This window comes from Solanum tuberosum, unplaced genomic scaffold, assembly GCF_000226075.1.
Source record: "Solanum tuberosum cultivar DM 1-3 516 R44 unplaced genomic scaffold, SolTub_3.0 scf00423, whole genome shotgun sequence".
NCBI classification, from domain to species: Eukaryota; Viridiplantae; Streptophyta; class Magnoliopsida; order Solanales; family Solanaceae; genus Solanum; species Solanum tuberosum.
Window position 1 is genome coordinate 464,503 of NW_006239348.1, and position 20,634 is coordinate 485,136.

Genomic DNA, 20,634 nt, shown 5'->3' on the forward strand with positions numbered 1-20,634 from the left:
TTATCATTTTACCCTTTATTTTTTTTAATCAAAGTTGAACTGTGGTATACGAAGTTGCACGTGAGCTTCCTTTGTTTTTTATATTATCAAACTTTACCTTATGATTATATAATAAGTTACATAGTTAAAATGGGATAACCTAAAGTTAAAAGTGTAATTCCAGTAAACAAATGCTACAAAGTTGAAATGTCTTTTCTCTAACACTTTATTAATGTTTTCATTGACTTGAATGCATCTACTTTTTTATTTTATTTTTATTTTCAAACTCTTCATCAATTATATATGCCGGGAAGTGGTATGGACCACCACCACAAAGTTTTAAGTACTATTTTTTTTTCCCTTTCTTGTTTTTTTTTTGTTTTTTTTATTTCTTGTTTCTTAAGATGAACATTTTTCTTCTCAAACTGCTAATTAATGCATAAAAATGGGTCATCCCATATAAAAGCTCTTTAATTACTTAGTTAATTATCTTATATTTGTGGTTTAATGTAAGGTAAATATCATATTTGTTACAAATTGCACTAACAAAGAGTCAACTGAAATTAGGAAAAACACGGTAGGAAGTTCAACTATACAGAGAATAGTTCAAGAAAACGACTTTATCGTTTCATTTTCACATTGAAGCAAAGGGACCAGACATTGTGATACAGAACAAGAGTTTATAATTCGTATTTCTATCTAGCTAAACTATATTTTTAATATTTTAAAATTTGGACTAAATTGCCGGTGTGATGAGAGAGATCTATGCTAAAGGACGCCATACTTTGATGCGATGATAAAAACTTTTTCATTCTTAATAAGATATCTCACGTTCAAGCTTGAAAAAAGACTTCAATAAAAAAGAAGTGTTATGCTTTAGACATGAGTGGATATTACCATCTGCCTAAACTCATTTTACTTTTGACAAGTCCAAACCTATTTCTGTTCCACTAACAGAGTAGAGGACCTAAGCAGCTATCCACTATAACAAGTAAATTTCCAAATATCAACTCTAGCTCGTTACAATATAAAACTTACAAACTGCTACTGTAATTTAAGTGACATTCAAGGAATTATAAACAATAGAGTGCACTCACAAACAAAAAGTAGTGTGCAACTTCTTGGCTGGGGAACAATAAAGTAAATGAAAAAAATGGGTACTAGCCATAATTATAAAAAGAAAAAAACGCATTCAAACAACCCAATAACTATTCCTGTTTGATACTTTACATCAGCTTTAACCACAAAATAAATTTGAAATTCAGAATAAAATATCCCATGCTCACCAAAACAAAAAAGCAAAAAAAAAAAAAAAAAAGAAACAGGAGACTTTTATCCCTCTTTGTCAAAAGGGGGATATAATTCCTACAAGACATTGCGAACAACTCCCTGTAGTAATCTGAATAGTATGTCATAGCTATAGTGATTACAGTTAAGCCTCGTAATCTCCCTCAGAGAACTTGTTCTCTGGATAGAAGACAGCAACAACTTGGTTACCACCAAATTTTCTTCCATTCAGCCCTTGCCGAGCTTTGCTGGAACTGTCAACATCTGCATACTCCAGGAATACCTGAAGAACCAGGATATTAGTCTTAACCATTATACATTCAGAAGTAGAAACCACCAGAAAAAAAAGAGAGCAAGGTATAGGAGCCCTTTTGTAATTGTTCCAAATCATGCACAGTTTCAGGAAGCAATAAATAATCGTAGTGAAAGACACTTAACAGAATAGTCATTTTTCAGCTGGTCATTGTGAAGAAAATTAGAAACAAGTTGAATCTCATTTTAACAACATATATAGGATCGTCAAGATCAGATTGTAGACGTAACTAATCTAGATGATGGCTTAAGAGATCAGCAGATATGTACCTTCCCGAGTCCAGGTGTAGGCTCACCATTAGGATTTGGACGTGGAATGACAACATTCAGGAGAGCTCCTGCAAAGTAGACATACAAAAGCAAATACAAGTTAAAATTCTCAACCTAAGTTCAAGGCATAAGGTATGCTAGAGGAAACAGAACACTTGATATGGCTACTCACCAAATTTACCACATTCAATCCTCATATCTTCCAAAATATCTTGATAGTCATCATCATCTTTGAGCTCATCTACGCTAACCACTTCTGTTAAGCACAAAACCTTCGTGGCTAATGCACCAGGTTGTAACATGAATCTCTGTAGAAGAAAAAAGCACTAAGGGTGAGCTTAAAAGTCCTTTGTATTAGAGTATTAAAGCCTAAGAACTTGAAAACTGAATGGAAGAGCAGAGAAGTATCTCTACCTGCAAAGCTATCTGCTGTTGTGCATGCAATAATACACTCTCTTGCTCAGGGTTGGGTTGGGTTGTGCCCTGGTTAGCCCGCCTAACAGTAAGAGTTTTATCCCCCATCTTAATCCCATTAAGGGCTGCACAAGCAATATCAGTAACAGACACATCCTGGTACACACAAAAAGCATAACCTTTTGAGTTCCCAGTTTCTCTATCTTTGACCAGATCAAATCCTCGAAGTTGACCAAAAGACTCTAAAAGTTCCCTGATTTGTGATTCTGTAAAATAATAGGGCAAACCACCAACAAATATACGGTCAGGTCCTTCAAGCCCTCCGGAAGAACCTGGTGTCAATCCAACAGCTGCCAGGTTGAGGTTGGGGCTCGGTTGACTAGGACCAAGAGTAGCTGCCAAGGAAGGATTGTAATCACTGGGTCTTCTAACCTTAACTGGTCCGCCCTGAACAAAACATAAAGTGCACAGAAAACAAATATCAATCAAGAGTTGGAATATGTATAAGGATACGTACTTGACATAATGCAGCATGATGCTTTGGTAATACATTATCCAACACTCAAATCACCATAAGAACACAAACAAATAAAAAGCCACAGAGAAACAGGGTTTGCAGACTCCAGCTTATATAATGGGAAAGGGACAAAGGGACATTAGTTCCAAACTTTATCTTGTGCCGAATAAGATGGGGAGAACCAAAGTCGGTGTGAATGAGGTGAAACTAAAATCTTCTCTTTCTTTACTTCCTTTTCATAAACACCCTACAGTTATAAGTAGAAAGCTAACATATAACACCTATTCAAGCCAGATGATGTTTAGTACCTCAAAAATGACACCATCCAAAGCCATGGCATTACTAGCTTCCTCAACAGATCTCATTTCAACAAAGGCAAACTTCTTCTCATGGTTTATATAAACGTTGACAACAGCATCCCCTGAAAATTTCAACAATATTTTAAGCACCTAAAAAGGTAAATTTAGTGATACTACAAGGGAAAGCACATAAATCTACGCACTAACCTGGACCAGCAGTGTTTCCTCCGATTGCATACATGACATGACTAAAGAAGGTAGCAACCGACTGCATGTAGATCAACGGTCAGAAAACATAGGAAGTACTCAAAGATATGGCAGCGCAGAATTAACTCAAATCATGAAATTAGGAAGTTCAAACTAATGATAATTTTAGAGGAAGACAAAAATTGATGATTCCATATACAACACATAAAAAAGCCTACTTTGGCTGACATAGTACAAAATAAATGCTACAATGGAAAACGAAACATCACACGTAAGAATAAAATTTCAAAAATGCTAACATAAGAATAATGGTCTAACCAAAACAACAACATACCCACAGAAATCCCACAAGTGGGGTATAGGAGGGTAGAATATACGCAGACCTTACCACTACCTCGTGGAGGTAGAGAAGCTGTTTCCGAAAGACCCTCGGATCAGATGCAGCAATTCCATATACGAAGAATAAAATATAAAGATGTCTAACCAAAACAAAATAAAACAAAACAAAATACCTACAACTACAAATGGTTTCAGACTGCATGACATCAGTAAGTCAGAAAAAGCAATGTGTCAGTGTTGATGTCAAAAGGTAATTAGATGGAATAGACAGCTGTGAAAAATGTACGTGAAGACACTATATTGCACCATATTACAAGCAGTAGCTTGTGAAGGAAAAACTAAAGTGATTCCACAGAGAATAACTAGAAAGAAAACAGCGGCTTCCAAACTTGAGCAGACAAAATCTTAAAACAGCCAATGTGCAAAGTCATGGGAATCTGTAGTACTACCTTCCCGCATAATATGATATAATAGGAGGAAGTTTGCTACCTGTTCATTTGCAGTAGGTGGAAGTCCACCAACATAAACTCGCCGAGCATGTCTGGTAGCCTGAAAAAGCAACATTTAATAAAATGCTTTTCAGGTAAAAGAAGAAGCCCATAAGAGAGAGATAATAGGAAATGTCACAAATTATAAACCTGCTGTGTCATTGCCTGGACTGGCATAATAGGGAGAGCTCCAAACTAGAGAAGCCACAAAACAAATATATAAGAATATAGATAACCAGTGAATGTATGTTAAGAAGGATCTGCGACAGTACCTGGCCTGCTGCTAGAGGAAACATGTTAGAAAACATTCCAGGAATTGATGGGTTAGTCGTCCCCGGAACTTGACCTGCGCAGGCATATGAAATTACAAATCAGTGAGTGAAAATATGTACATACTTGAAGTGGCTAAAATAAATGGATATTTACACTAAAATCTTTTCTTTTCTTTCGATGTGTTTGGAAAAATAGAAGAATTTGTTATCAAATTAGAGTAAAACAATTTAAGGGATGGAGAATTTTACTGTGAATTCCTTACTAGAGAAAATATTTGTAAACTACCAAACTAGCAATTCCTTGAAGATGAACAAGACCTGTATCGATTCTTCCTTGTACATATAAGCTACAGAAGTCGGCTCACGCCCATTGTCAGCACAGTGGGGCAAGTAGCCCAACATTGCCTTCTTAGAACATAAGACAATACAAAACAAACAAACAAACACCAAACACAACAAGAAACCAAAACCCTCAGTCTCAGAATTATTTCACCAAGTAAAAAGTAAAGAAAAGCAAAAGAGCTAATCTAACTAGGACTCACTACCAGTATAGGTGGAAGTCAAAGAAACAAAAAGCTTACCAAAATGTAACCATGCATTTCGATACGAACTTCCACACTATGTCCAGGAAAAACATGACAGTTTTCAAGATACTTTAATTGTAATGAAATTGATGGACCATGTACCTGCAACATCAGTAGCGCCAGATAACAATGCACTGGTAGGAGGTGCCATATCAAAACCACTGATCCTTTTGCTGAAAAGAAACATCATTAGTACCAACAGCAAAGTGATAAATTTTTTTGAGAATGAATTATTATTTTTTTAGAATGAAGTGATAAAATGGTTGAAAATGTAACTTTCTATGATCTGTATAGATGTTAGCCACTGACAGAAAAATCACAACAACAACATACCCAGTGTAATCCCACAAGTGAGGTCTAGGGAGGGTAGGTAGAATGTAAGCAGGCTTTACCCCAGAGAATTCAAAAGCAAAAAAAATAAAGAAAAAGAACAAACAGTCAAAATCCAATAGGTTCCAGTAATTAGAGAGTCAAAGTCATCATAGTAGCTTTATGATTTTGCAAGAACAAATACTTTTGTAAGCCAACATGGCAACATCAGCTTCACCAGCTCATATGGCCAAATAACAAAGTCTTCACCTAATGTTTTAGTCCAATTCTATCTATAGTTCTAACTTCTAACATATCGACACTTATGCTTTCTTTCCAATTTGACAGATCAAAGAGTCCAATGACCAGTCTTGCAAATATCACAGCAAATTGAAATTTGCTTCACTCAAAGTTCAAAAGACAGAAACCAGTCTTACAGAGCATTAGGACATCAAAATAATCAATAGAACGTATCTTGAAAATGCTCCTACAAGAAGATATAGGAGTAAGACAAAAACCTCTTAGATGGCGACCGTGATCTAGACCTTGATCTATGCTCGGATCTACCCCTAGAGCTAGGCTTGTGTCTCTGTCGGTCCTCTCTATCTTTGTCATTGTCTCTTCTCCTGAAAGGATAAATAAACAATCATATCCAAAAACATAAGAAAGATAAGAAATTGGTTAAGACTATTAAATCAGCAAGCACCAAACACATGAATCTCATATGAAGCTCACACTAAAGCATGTAGAGCATAGAGAACAGTGACAAAGAAAAAAATAGCATTTTAAATTAAATCAAACATGATTCTCAAAATGAATACCACAATTAAGTATTACCATCATAAATGAGTAACTGAAAAGAGGTACAGAACATAAATCCAACTAACTTTTAAAACTGCATTTGAACCTACCTATCGTAATCTCGAGTTCGCTGAAGATCATCTTCATCTCGATCTCTGGTCCTCTCCCTCCTATCACTCCGATCCCTATGACGATCTCTGTGATGACGATCACGGCCCTTCTCCCTCTCTCTGTCCCTATCCATATCTTTGTCCCTTTCCTTAACTCTGTCCCTGTCTCTATCTACATTCCTATCCCTGTCCCTGTCTTTATCACGCCCTTTCTCCCTCTCCTTTTCCCTGCTTCTTGATGAGCCCCTTTCTTTTTCGGGGTCACGAGAAGTACGCTGGAAAATGATGATAAAAATGTTAGTCCATGAAGAGAACAACAAAACTTAAATATATAAACAAAATCTAAGGATGGAAAACCATGCAGCAGAAGCCATAATAATCTAAAGCTAAGGAAATTAAAAACAAAGAGCAACACAAATCGGGGAAAAGAAGTTCATATCATAAAAGCATTGTTTTGGCTACATTCACAGGTTAGAGATCAGAACTGCTGTCCACCAGGAGCAAACCAGCTCCTCTCTGGATCCTATCAGAGGCCAACCTTAGGCAATACTCCTCAACCCCACCACCACCAAATACAGCCTGCATCTTTTATGTAATCTGCTCTATTCCATAATTTCTAACCCTGTAATTTGAATTCAAAAAATAATTGTCCGATTTTACACCAAGTAGATGTTTTGATGCTTCTATTCCAAACCCCATCACTCTTTCTAGCGGAAGAAGTAGTCGAATAAATGCGTAACACTCCATAAACCATAACTACACACAGACATAGATATACCCAGCAATCGCATCCCATCAAGCAATTCATATAAACTTTCTGAGTCATCGAACATAAAACAATCAAAGGCAGATAAGTATCCCTAATTAAAGCAAACATCTATGTGTGTTACTTCATCACCATTATAAGTTCAAATCTTTCAATTCATCCAATAAGGAAAAAACAAAAACGTTACCTGAGACTTGGAGTCACTGTAAGGAGAAGAACCATTATTCTCTATATCTTCTCCGTTACCTTCATATTCCTGCATCGTTCCACTACGTTACTCTAATTTATCTCTTCTTCTCCTTGAGAGAGAGGAGTACAAAACTAGGGCTAGAAAAGGGTTTCGCCGTTCTGTAATTGGGAATTGCAGTCCAATTGCGATTTCTATGTTTTTTTTTCTAATTTATTAAATAAAGGGTACAACCGTAAACTCCCGGCTGCGTTTTCAATTCCTTCGTTTTATCCGACATGGATAGCAAAATCAAATACAACCAACTAATTAATCCTAACATATATAGCTAAAATATTGACTTATGAAAAAAAATTGTTTCAAAATAATTTGTATTTTTTTAACAAAAAAGCAAATTAACCAATTAAGAATAGTAAAAATTGAACGAATTAGGTTATGACCTGCATTTTAATCCATTTCATTAATGTTTACCTAGTAAACTTTTGGGTTAATGCATTGTCAATCCCTTAAACTTGTTGATATTTTTCATTTAAAAACTTAAATTAAATCTTGTTCTACTAAACACATCAACTCCTAATAAAATGTTTCAAGGACATTTTCAATTCAATTTTTTCAAGTAAAAAAAGGTGTACTTTCATTTGTCAATAGGATAAAAAATATCTCTTTTAACTAACTACATACATCAACCTCAAATAAAAAATGTTAGAAATTCGATAACTTAGTGAATCAACTACGTATATAATTAAAAGAATGGCATGTTTTATATTGTTAACTGATAGTTTTCGTGATGGTACAGAGATGCTGAATGATTTTCTTTTGCAAGTAAAGAGAAGCAACAATTCATACATTTTAACAGAGATATTCAAGAAACATCTGACTATATTTTCGCTCATAAAAAAGAATGAGCAAAAAAGGCTTGACATCTGCTGTCCATTTTCTTCTGATCTAAATTTTCTCCCAGATTTGCAATGCAACGCGAAGCGTTTCAACAGCTCAACCATATACTCGAGACTCCGTGTTAACCCCAAAACTGAACAATTATGCCTCTCAAGAGTAAAGTGAAACTTCAAGAAAAGCCAACTTCTCCTCAGCATTGAGAATTTCTGCAACTAGCAGTGAACTTTCCATGACCTCTACAACTTAATAAAAAATAGCAGACTACTATTGTGGATTGCCGTCACTGCTTCCCAAAACCCATGCTGAATTTTCTGAACGACATAGTTCCTTCATAACCTGCACAAGCATAGAAAAACTATTTAGGATTCAGGTCGTTTTTCTATATTATTCCATCAGGAATTAGACAAAAGAAATGAAGCTTCCGCACGAATTTTAGAAAATTCACTGCAATATGACAGACCGCCAACATTTCACAATACAAAGTTCCAGGCAACTTGAAAGATTCTAGACCACAATAATGCAGTATAGAGTCAAGATGACATGGAAGTTTGGAACTGTTACATTTTATATTCTATCAGAAAAGGAAAAAAAGATGGGAACAGGATACTACAAACATCTATCGGATACATCTGCTTGTGCTGGTAAATAGATCAACTTCATATAATAGTGTCCAAGCTATTTAAATCCCAATAACTTTCCCAGGCCAAGCCGCCTGTCAGCACATGGGCAGGATCATGACAGTGACCCAATTTACATAAAAGAAGCGCAAAATAAGGAGAACCCTGACAGGAGCCCAGGAGAAAAAACAAAGCCTGAGGTACCACACCATATAAAAGAGGATAAGAAATGGATCCTGTCAAATGCTAGTGTTAGCTTTGCAGTTTTTGTTTCTTTTGCACTAATATCTCCCAACTCATTTGGCATAGTCAGGCAGCAGTATTGCCAACTTTTATCTTACTCCAGAAAATGTCTTTAATCATCTCTCAACATTCAAACAGGACTAAGGCATGAAATAATAAAATCCCAATCTAAAGGTCAGAAACATCTGCGATGTTCCAATATTAAACTTAACAAAATTCAAATTTCTTAAGTCGATTCTATAACAGGTTTATAGTGTTTTACCCAAAAGTAGGAACATGTATGTTTAAAATCAGGGGAGGTATGAGAGCCAGCTTGGGAAAGAGAAGAGGATTGTTACTTGTCTAGCCATTGTTTTATGAGACCTACTGGGAAACAATTTTCTCCACTCACTCAATAAAAAGCTGATTGGAGACGGTCTCTTTCTCTTCTTTGCACATACTAAACAGATTGGTGATTACACTTCCATTTCCTTTTTTATATTGTTCTCTCTGGTCTCTTAGTTATCGGAATGTGCAAAATCACCACTCCTGCAAGTCATGGAAATATGAGGGGTAAATGGTACTAGGAGGGGCAGAGAAGAGATTAAAACCTTCTGCATTCCACCTAAACTTGGTCTTCAAATTTATTTATTTTAAAAAAAAGGTCCGATCGGCTTAATTTTATAACAAATGAGCAGTTTGCATAAAACAGTGCCGAGGATCATTCCCTATTCTAGGATTAGGTTGATAGATAAAACAAAGAGCAGCTCCACGAAAAAATATATCATGTATAGTTTTCCCTACATGATTAGCTTGCTCTCTGGTGACTTTTCACATTTGTCGTAATCAAATTTTTTTGTAACCTGCTCGATCGGTTTTTTTATATTTTTTTGACACCTTATTTCATATTATGATATCAAATCATGATTTCATATTGCATGATCAAACGACCCCTTAGCTTGCTGCTCTCTTACAACATCATTGATCTGTTTAAGCCTGTTTCTTCATAGTAGGCCTGTTTCTTCCTCCATGCATAATATCATTTATCTGTTTCCCCATGGACTCCCAGATAGCTTGCTGCTCTCTTACAACATCACCATAAAGGTTTTCAAATTTCTTGTCAGGAAGCTCTTTGAGCTTCCAATCATCCAGGTCAGGCCTCTCAACAGCTAATGATTTTAGAACTGGTGTTGCAGCTTTAAGGAATTCAGGCCTCCTGCCAAACACTGACTTCTTAATTAGGGTATCCTTGGTAAACTCATAAAGAACAAAATTCCTCGCTAAAACTTCAACTCCATTGTTTGTGTCATAGACTAGTGAACTTTTTGGAACCCACAATCCTTGAACTAATTGTGCACAACTTTTGAGGACTTCCAAGATCTCATCAACAGGATTATCTGGTGCTAGGTGCTTTAGAGCATCAAAACGATGAATGGGAGGTCCCTGTTGCGAAAAGAATTCATATTTAGAAATGTGCTGCCGTTATGAGTAATAAGCACCATGGAGCCATCTAAACAAACTTTGTTGCAGCCTTGCAGGAATAGAAATATAAAGCAACACAAAATCCAAATAGTAGGTACAAACCTGAAGAAGCCAAGTTCTAACACGTTCTTCAAAAGGTTTCTGAGACAGCCTGAAAACCATCCATTTGGCAACTTACAAGTTAGGAGCATATAATGACTGGGAAAGAATGTTAATTTAAGATAGTTGAGAAACATGGCATATCAAGAACGGCTATCTATTCCACATGGCTGGGATACTGAATGGAAGAAACAGCAAACTTCTGGCTAGAGAAAGAAAATAAGCAAGTCAAGTCATAGGCTGCATATTTATATTTAACTATATCAGCACACCTACAATGAATATAAGTCACACCAGTCAATAATAATTAATTCCAAGGGATCAACTTTAACAACTGATGGCTTATTAAGGACAAGGTTCTTTTTAAATGAAAAGAAATCAATTTGATAGATGACAAAGGTAGAACACCAAGGATAAGATGACCATTGAGGTGCAAGTTTGGCTAAGTAACATGATGAAAATGTATCCAACAGCATATTCTGGAACAACAGTCCACTCCTGTCCTTGGCCTCATGAAGTGATGAAAAAAAGAAATGGAAATAAGATTTATCACATAAAACTGCCCCGAAGATTTTTGTAGATCTGCCAATTACTCCAAAACTAGAAAGAAGCAAGACCATGTTTTCTTATTTATTTCATTGCTAGAACATCAAGAAGAAAAATCACTTTCTGGAAGATTAGGTTCTCTAGCAAAAACAAAGCATAATGTATCCTTGCATTTCATACTGCTCATATTTATTACAATGACAAACCAAGAAAGCAACAAAGCTTTTAAGCCTTTAACCTACTCTCCCTCTCCCCCACCCCCACCTACCACCACAATGCCAAAATTAACTCCAGAACACATTTTTTTATAAACCGGGGACAACAATGCTTCCTGCATATACTATAGAATATATGTTGGAGTGAGTGAACACCTCATCTAAAAGTTTAGGCTGTTTAACAGAGCATACTCTTATTTATTTAATCATGCTTACAACACACCCCTAACGTGCAGGTCTTATTATTTTCCATGGGTCAAGCACGTGGAATTTTTTTTTCATAATGGTGGTTATGAAACTCAAAGTCAGGACATCTATCTGCTTTGATTTGTCCATATAGTTGTTTGTGTGTATAGTTATTTTATCTTTACAAGTAAAACTTTTTAAAAAATTTACTGTCTTGATTCAATTTTCTTCAGTAAAATGCACGCTTTAATTTTGCCTCGCAATTCAAGTCTTAGTCTTGAGTTCTCTCCTTTTACTGCTTAGCCTACCACTTCATGGTGTTAGTATCAAAATCTTCATAGCCCCAGTAGACTGGAGATTTTTTGTCCCCCTTTTGACTGACATATGCAGTACCGAGAGAATTCAGAATCTAGATTGCTTCTAAAGCATGCCTTAGAGGGAACACCAATATGTAATTGGCCTAAATATAGACCAAGTTCAACCATCAAAATGTGTAGGGGAGGGGGCACTGGACCTTAAAGCTTGAGCACCTAATAGCTTCCAGTCTTTTGTTGTGTTCACATTCTCTCCTAATTTCCCCCAAAATATTATTTGCTCCAACTTCACACATCGCCAAAGATTAGCTAAACCTCCCAATGCTGCATTCTTAGAAATCCCCTCCACAATTTTTTGTTGAACTTGATCTGTTAGTGAAATTCTCCTTTCTACCCTGAGTCCAAGCCAGCAGAAGCATTCCTGTCATGGTGGATCTAGAGGGTTCACCGAAACCCCCTCAGCTAAAATTGACACCATTTAGGTATTTTAAATTTTTTATGTATGTATATAGATTTTGAACCACCTAAATATAAGATGGAGGTTGGCTTAGTGGTTGAGGTGGTTCAAAATTCACCTTGAGGTTCCAAGTTCAAATCTCAAGTACTACATTTTTATTTTTTGAACCCCTGTAGTGAAAAATTTGGATCCGCCACTAGAGAGATTTTTCCCCATCTTAGAAAAAAGTTCTCCTTCCATTTTGATCTACAACTTTAGTCAATCAGAATTACATTCATCGACGTTGCGACTAGGCTTAAGCTACTATGTGAATCTAATCTCTGACATTGTAGGAAATTACCAGTCCATCAACCAAAGACAAGTCAATTGCTAACTAAAAACTAGATTATGAACAAGTAATTAAAGATCATCAAAATCTCTACTCAACATTGTACAGAAAGCAAAAAGAGATTAAATAAATAAAATGAAAGGGGGAGATAAGGAAATAGTTACAGTAACATGCAATTTCTTTGAAAAAGAAGATGATAATTTGCAGTTAGTGGAATGGTCCAACAATACTAGAGGATGATAACGCCACATAGCAAAGAAGAAGACAGCTCTACCCTTCGGGGTGGCTCAGTGGTTTGGGCTTGGGACTTCCATGTTGGAGGTCTCAAGTTCGAAAACCCTTGCCAGCGAAAGCAAGGGTTTGGCCGAGCTCGTCACACCGGGCTTGCTAGTGCGGGTTACCTCTCCTATGTGGTTTGCGAGCTATTGCATAGGAGCGGGGGTTTTACCCTGTGCGCACCCAAAGGGTAGCGGCTGCGGGTTTCCCTTGTCCTCAAAAAAAAAGAAAAAGAAGAAGACAGCTCTATGATCATAGATGTACATAAAATTTTCTTTTTGTCCTTAGCAGCACCTCCAGACCTTTAAATGTCAAAACAATAGATGCGAAGGACCAACTAAAGTGTCTGCAGTACCTTGTTCTAAGATTTCTTAATCTGTCAATGTCAGTTGGCCTTGCAGGACAAATGGCGTTCAGATAATCACCCCTGTGTATCAAATTTGCACGAAAAAAACTGGTATTAGAATAAAAATGAGAGTAGATGTGCAATTTGGATTCTGAAAGTGTTAAGACGTCTTTTTTTGTATCGTTCTGTAGCATATGATATTTGGAGCATGTTCTTTTCTATTCTTGGACTAACCTGGGTCAATTAGAGTAGAAGGTTAGCAAATATTATTCCCGAAGTAGTATTATTCATGTATTTTAGTATATTTATTACTATCATTAGCCTCGATTATTGTATTATCTTGCTGTTGTTTTGGCTTCTTTTACATATTTCTTAGAGCAAAGGGCCTATCGAAAACAGTCTATATTCTCAAGGTATGGGTGTAAGGTTTGCGTACACACTACCCTCCACAGACACCACTTGTGGGATTACACTGGATTTGTTGTTGTTGTTGTTGACTAACCTGGGTCAAGCCTAACAGCATCAAGAAGCATATGAAAGCTGGTGTTTAGGAAACAGTGCCTGCTGCTGTTTTTTGGTACATCGGGAATGAAAGGAATCATAGATGTTTTGATGAGATTTCAACTCCTACTCATGAACTCAAAGAAAAATGCTTACTGAATTTGTTTAGTTGGCTCAATCAGGCCCCTGTAACTTGTTGTGTTCAATTTTTGGTCTACACTGGGTATGTTGTTGTTGTTCTCTACTCCTTAGTGATAGAATAGTGTTTTAGTGTGTCTATGAGCAGGCTCTATCTCTGTGGGATAACACTGGGTATGCAGTGGTATGAGGCTATGAGCAGGCACTATCTCCCTCTCTTGTAATTTTCTGCTTGCATCTTCTGGATGCTTTTTAGTGAATTACCCTTAGTTCATCAAAAAGAATGAGAGTAGATAAATGTATGCTCTGAGGCAGGAAATGTGTCTTTTAATTGTCCTGAACAGAAGCAGTTTGCAAAAAATATATATTGCTCAAGCGAAGAAAAATCAACCATATTAGCAGATACATACGGGATCATTGAAAATGGTACTGGGGAGCCTCCCTCTATGGCCATTTTCTGAAGATGTCTGGCTGAAATGTCACTCCTAGTCCCATGGTATTTTAGATGTAACCAATGCTAAAACAGGAAATGAAATAGATATCAATAACTTCAGAAGGATCTGCATTAATGAAACTGTTTGAAATGATATTGGCAACTGCATGGAGAAAGCTAGCTGCTTTTGAGTAAATATAAATAGAAAACACTTGCAACAGAAACGTCGAATCCAAAATAGTAGATGAAAAATCGGCAGCCACTCAAGCTAATGAAGAATATGAAGAGTTATTAGCTAATACTGAAGCGAAAATTTTGAGGTGTTCATACCTCTCCAATATCCTTGTAGTTCCCAGGAGGTTTGTTCTGCACAAATGGTACATGTTTCAAGAATACATCAAAGAAACGGTAAAGCACTTATACGAAAAGTTTGAACAGCATCAGGGGAGGGATAGCCTCCTAGTTGCAAGAGATCATTCACCTCCAACAATAAGGTTAGGGTTGACTCAGGTCACCAAGTGAGGCAAAGTGGAAAGGCAGATACTGGGCTCCCGAGTCCTGGTTAAGGGTGTGAAGTTCACCATAGTAGAAAAGAAGTCTTGAAAATAGCAGAAAGTGCTTAACCATAGAAGACTAATCTTCTTCTTTTTTTTGAGAAGGTAACATTGTGTATATTCATAGAAGACTAATCTTTAGGCATTCCCTTTATCAATATTTATCCACAATTGTGGCAAAGCTAGTAAATCAGGAACCGAGAAGTCCTTGACATACTACAACTACATACCCCAGTGTAATCCCACAAGTGGGGTTTGGGGACGGTAAGAACTAAGATGTACACAGACCTTATCCCTACCTTTATGGGTAGAGAGGTCGTTCCCGATAGACCCTCAGCTCAAAAAGTGAAGTTAATCGGAGAAGGGGAAAATCCTTGACATATGATATTTTAAGTGCTAGTAAGTTGAGCTTAGGAGCTGGCATCAAATAGCAAATCATGAATGAACCTGCTTCTTTGATGGACCCACAGGCTTTTTCTCCTTGACGTCTTCGTTTGCACAACTTTTTTCATCATTGCTGGTGGTAAGGTTCTTCAACTCACTTTCCTTACGATGCTGCAGTGATGGTCGGAGCTGTACAACTGCATGAACAGGATTGAGGTGTAACTGCATAACAAACAGGAAGCAAGAGTGTGACTATTGAGAACATTAATAAGCTTTGATACTTATTTTGTTAATTTTTTTTGAGAAGGTAACATTTGTGTATATTGACAAGAACAGTACATAGATTGTACTGAAAAGTGAAAAGCATATTTACAGTATATTTTTTCTTTTGACTGCAGCAATGAGCTTCAAATAGTTTTCAGCAAACTTAGAGATTTTAGTTGAAGTTTCTCATACCAATGTACATAAGAAACAGAAGAATATAACTAGAAGGACTTAACAATTTTTTAATACTAAGTGGCAGAACTTGGGCTAAATAAGAGAGCCAGAGGTATTATAACAGTTTCTAACTCCATAGGTAACGGTTGAGTTAGATTTGACAGCAGACAGTGAATAATTTGCTTCAACTTGAAGCTCATAAAAAATTGACTTGATTACATTTGAGGTTGAGAGAGTAGCCGCCCGACATTGTTCTAGTCCAAATTAGTTTTTTTTATAATAGAAAAAAGGACAAAAGCGGAACACGCATAAGCACATACAAAACCTGTAGAAGACTAACTTTTAGTCAATCAGAACTCCACGAGACCAGAAGTTAAATATGCATTTAAGCCATCAACAACAAATAATTTACCTTATCACCAATGAGGATCCCAACAGCAAAGTCAGCACAAGTAGATAATGGCACCCATTTTGTAGAAACAATCTGGAAACTCGGAACCAATCAGATTCTGGGTCAAACAATTAGAACTGTAATTCCTGCTAAGGGAACAAATATCAAGTGCAGAGTTTCCAGAATCTAAATGTCAAAGTTCTCAAAATAAAACCTCCTTATCCTACACCTAACAACAAAGTTACTACCATGAAGTTAGGCGAATGCATGTTGAACGTGACACCACTTGATTGAAAAGAAGTGGATATATTAAGAAAAAATGATAAAACTTAACAAAGTGTATTCTTGTTCCAGCACCTCATTTGCTTTGTAAAGGGTGTAGGATCGACTCTTGCTCTAAACATTTCTTTGGCAAATTTTCAAGCCTCTTTTGTTAAGAAAAATGAGGCTTAAAGAAAAGGAAATTGAAACTCGACTCCTCCTAAATTCAGTGTTGTGAAAGGTGATCGCCTTGTCGCAACGGAAAGAGGCAACCCTTCATCGCCTTTTAGCTTTGTAGCGAGGTGATCTTCAAAAGGTGATGCCATGGCGAGAAAGGCGTCGCCTTTTGTATTTTCTTTTAAAAGGCAGCCAATTTAGGGTTTAAACATAATTTTAGGGTTTTCGACTAGACTCCTTGAGCGACCAGCCAACCAATACATATTTCTTCTTTTCTTCTTCAATTTTCTTCTTCCTCTGTTTCTTTTTCCTTCTTCTTCTGACTTCAGAGTCACTTCTACCCTAAGTTGCTCGGACTGTCCAAAAATGATGCCGCACCCGTGTCGGATCCTTCAAAAATACACTATTTTTGGAGGATCCGACATGCACCCGTCGACATTTTGAAAGAGTCCGAGCAACATAGCTTCTACCTCTATTTTTTTACTCATTGTTTTGACTTTTGTTCTGTTTTTTTCTCATTCAAGTTCAAGACTTTTAGTATGTCCTATCTATTTCCAGTTTTTGAATTGAAATATTTGCTAATATATTATTGCTATTGAGATTTTGATTATTTATATATGCAATTAAATATTTTATTTTTTTAGTATTAATTGGGTCGCACTTCAAAAAGGCAAGTGCCACACCACTCGCCTCACCTTGTGGTGAAGGCATACCTTTGTCACCTTGCAGACCCTTGTCGCCTTTTATCGCCTTTCACTGTCCAAACACTGCTCCTAATATTAGATTCTAACTTTGACAGGGTCCCTCTTTATTAATCAAAAACAAATATAATATACGGTTATGCTAAAGATAGGAATCGAACCAGGGTAATCAATCAGAAAAACAAAACCTAAGCGCAGCCTCGGTCCGTGTCCTGGATCACTTTTGTGTATCAGGGAGAACAATCAAATATATACACGATTCTTAAGGTATATATGTCGACTAAAAAGAAACTGAGTTCAACATGATCCCATGACCCCCCTCCCTACGTTCCACATGAGTCTGCCTTTGTTTGTATACACACGTCTATTAAGGGAAAGGAGTAGGCCCAAAACAGATGGTATTATAAATGGAATTTAAGGTGGAGAAATGGAGAGAAATGTAATACTCCCTCCATTTTAATTTGTTTGCCTAGCTTTGACTTGGCACAGAGTTTAAGAAATAAAGAGTTTTGAATCTTGTAGTCTTAAACTAAGAATATGTAGAAGGTACTAAAATGTCCTTTAATTTTGTGGTTTTAAACATGCTAAATTAAAGAGTTGCCAAACAAAAGGAAAGAGACATTCTTTTTTAATCTATAATTCTGCTACAACATTAATTTCTTATTGTATAAGATGCTATATATGTTAATCTGGACTAAATGGTTCAAAGCATTTATAACTCCCAAGAGGTCCACGGTTGGAATTTTGAACTGGATAAAGAATCTTTTTGAGTATGTATATATGATGAGGCGAAAATATTTGAAAAGAAAAGCTGAAGGCTGCAGGGTATAAAACTAGGAAACTCAAGTTCGCAACAGTAGCGCCAGACCAAGTGAGCTGCAATGCTCTTAATATGGATTTTTCCGACTAAGTAAATCAGTCCCTGCCAACAAATGTACCGGGTAACTACTGCACAAGGCTTACACATAAAAAAAATCACCTAGTTCCTTTTTTTTGTCTTTGTTGCTGATTTAAGAAGAGAAAAAACATTAAAAGTCTAGCTTCCATATATCTAAAAGAACCTGCTTTTTTATCGTTGCTGCATGTACAGAGTCTCTGTCGAAATTCTTAGAATCAAAATCTATTGCCAAATCAACTTCCATTTCTGCCGTTGAAGGTCTCAACCTCACCTGCAAAATGATAAAAAAAAAAATTGATTTCAGACATCCAAACTGATCATTTAAAACCAGCCAATCCATTCCTGCCTTTCGTATTATCACATAACAATGACCAATTTGTTCAAAGGAAAACACTAAAAGCAGTTGTAACTCACGTCTTGGCATTTTTCATCCAATCCATAGGGACGCCATTCGGATCTCAACGGATATTGGAGTACATAGAACTGAAAAAGAAAAGAAAATATACTTCACAAATAGAAAAAATTGCAAATTCAACAAATAAGCAACCGTATATTGAATCAAGAAAATCTACCTCATTGGCGGAAGGGGTAAGCCACACGTCAACTTCACGGACAACTTCATCTCGATCGCTATCAGTTTCCATTGTGACTTGTTCTTCTGCAAGGTCGTTTCCCATAGTCTCTCCATTCAATGGAACGTCGTCCTCAACCGTTGCCTCTCCGTTTTTCGCTATATGATCTCTTTGAGGGGGTTGTGATACCAATTCTTCCTTTTTAGTCGAAATATCTGAATCTACCTTCAATGGCAGTGTTTCACTTTTGGGTTGGGGCTTCAATTTGGAATTCTTGGGAACAAAACGAGCTTGCCTGCTCGGCACTTTACTTGGACCGTCGAAGTCCAAATCCATCTCTGCAATTTTTTGGATGGAAAAGTGAAACTTCAACTCCAAGAAATAATGGTGGAGGAAGGGTTTAGGGTTTATTAGTTGGAGCTGATGATTTAAGAGCTTTGGGGGTCTGTTTTACCGTCTGGTTAAAGAAGAGCTCAATAAAAAAAAAAAAGTTAAAAGAACTATTATAAGAAAAATTAAATAAGGGACATGATTATAACATCATTACCCACAAGGAAAATTAAAATAATGAAGTAAAATCAGAATTGTAAGGATTGAGTTAAATATTTGGTCGGATTTAGGATGAGTTGAGTCCAAATAATTATAATTTTTTAAATGTTTCTTTTCTAAAATTTTGTAATTGTTTCATCATCATTAAAATTATATTTGTATGTTATATCTATAATTTACATAATTGCGCTCTATAGCAAATTTTATGTTTGCTATGAAGCTTTTGATTTGTATAATTCGCTACAAACATTCAATCTTATACAAATTGTTCTGTTTTGTATAAATTCATTTATACATTGTAATTTGTATAATAAGATCTATATTTGTATAATTATAAGTGTATAGGACGAAGATCTATGTATTTGTATGTACATTTTTCTCTCGTTTTATACAAACACAAACGCATTTTATACATTTTATATCGAAATGTATAAAATGACTAATTGTACACTGAAAATGACTAATTGTATATCGAATCAATGACAAAAAAAAAATGTTTGCTGCAAATTACAATTAAAATAAACTATGGTTATAACATTTAATTTGAATTAATAATTTGTTGTTTCATACAATTTTCCCTTAAATAAATAACATAAATTATATTTTTGATTGAAGAGACCATGAAAACTAATTAGGCAAAATCAAATGACTATGAAAACTAACTATTTTAAAAGACAAAATAAAATTGTGATTATTGTGGTCAATTACTCTTAAGTTATAAACATTCAATTTCCATTGGGTGCTCGGAGGTGAAGGAATAAGAAGAGGATGGGATGTAAGTGGTGGAGGAGGTGAGGAAGAGGTGATTTTTTATATAAGTAAGAAAATCTTGGAAATTTTAAAAATGTGTAGTCGTTTCTCTTATTTCAACTAAACATTAACCGTTCTTCTTATTTAAAATATTGATACATTTTTGCTGGTTTTCTAACATTTGTTAGTTGTTTAGCATTTATTTTAAACTTTTTAAAATTTGTGTTGTCATGAGTAAGATCAAGAAGATGTCACAATATATTCAACATATAAAGTACATTCGGCTATAAACCAAAAGTAAAACATTATTAGAAATTAAATTTTTGAGAAAGTAAGTATCTAATTTAAGAGTTTAAATTGACTTTTGTCTTTTGACTTATAAATTATCAAGTTTGATTTATTTTTATTATTTTTGTTTAAAATCAAATACTTTTTCAATTTATCTAAACATTTTTAAAATTATTATGACTTAAATACATTTAAAACGAGTCAATTAAAACAAAGATCGGCTAACAAAGAAAGACATGGAGTGTGTTTGGTATGAAGGAAAATGTTTTCCTAGAAAATGTTTTCTTGGAAAACAAGTTGATTTTTGACTTATTTTCTCATGTTTGGTTGGTGAATATAAAATATTTTTCGACAAAGATTTTTAGTGTTTGATTTATGAATGAAAAATGTTTTTGAAAAATTTCTTTTATTTTTACTAGAGTAGAAAATAATTGTTGAAATTGAAAATATTTTTTTAAAACAAACTTAATTTT

The 20,634-nt window shown here is 35.6% G+C and overlaps 2 protein-coding genes across 4 annotated transcripts; both read right to left on the minus strand.

Moving 5' to 3' along the window:
• Positions 1 to 1,120: 1,120 nt before the first annotated feature.
• On the minus strand, positions 1,121 to 7,339 carry LOC102585125 (splicing factor U2af large subunit A). Of its 3 annotated transcripts, XM_006363083.2 has the most exons (13): positions 7,142 to 7,339; positions 6,189 to 6,463; positions 5,796 to 5,903; positions 5,071 to 5,141; positions 4,385 to 4,458; positions 4,263 to 4,307; positions 4,114 to 4,173; positions 3,286 to 3,346; positions 3,088 to 3,200; positions 2,263 to 2,709; positions 2,021 to 2,156; positions 1,849 to 1,916; positions 1,121 to 1,549 (listed from the first exon to the last, which is right to left on the minus strand). In XM_006363083.2, exons 1-13 carry the CDS (start codon positions 7,214 to 7,216, stop codon positions 1,412 to 1,414), a joined length of 1,671 nt encoding a protein of 556 aa, XP_006363145.1. In that variant the 5' UTR covers positions 7,217 to 7,339; the 3' UTR covers positions 1,121 to 1,411. The 3 variants fall into 3 exon arrangements, with proteins under 3 accessions (XP_006363145.1, XP_006363146.1, XP_015158788.1); XM_006363084.2 differs by lacking the exons at positions 5,071 to 5,141; positions 5,796 to 5,903; positions 6,189 to 6,463; positions 7,142 to 7,339 and adding an exon at positions 4,703 to 5,064; XM_015303302.1 differs by lacking the exons at positions 5,071 to 5,141; positions 5,796 to 5,903; positions 6,189 to 6,463; positions 7,142 to 7,339 and adding an exon at positions 4,648 to 5,064.
• A 2,306-nt stretch (positions 7,340 to 9,645) lies between these two features.
• On the minus strand, positions 9,646 to 19,040 carry LOC102585686 (DNA-directed RNA polymerase III subunit RPC5-like). The gene is made up of 10 exons (XM_006363085.2): positions 18,575 to 19,040; positions 18,417 to 18,485; positions 18,166 to 18,273; positions 15,987 to 16,058; positions 15,200 to 15,358; positions 14,529 to 14,564; positions 14,176 to 14,282; positions 13,136 to 13,207; positions 10,462 to 10,510; positions 9,646 to 10,320 (listed from the first exon to the last, which is right to left on the minus strand). Exons 1-10 carry the CDS (start codon positions 18,908 to 18,910, stop codon positions 9,868 to 9,870), a joined length of 1,461 nt encoding a protein of 486 aa, XP_006363147.1. The 5' UTR covers positions 18,911 to 19,040; the 3' UTR covers positions 9,646 to 9,867.
• Between the last annotated feature and the right edge of the window lie 1,594 nt (positions 19,041 to 20,634).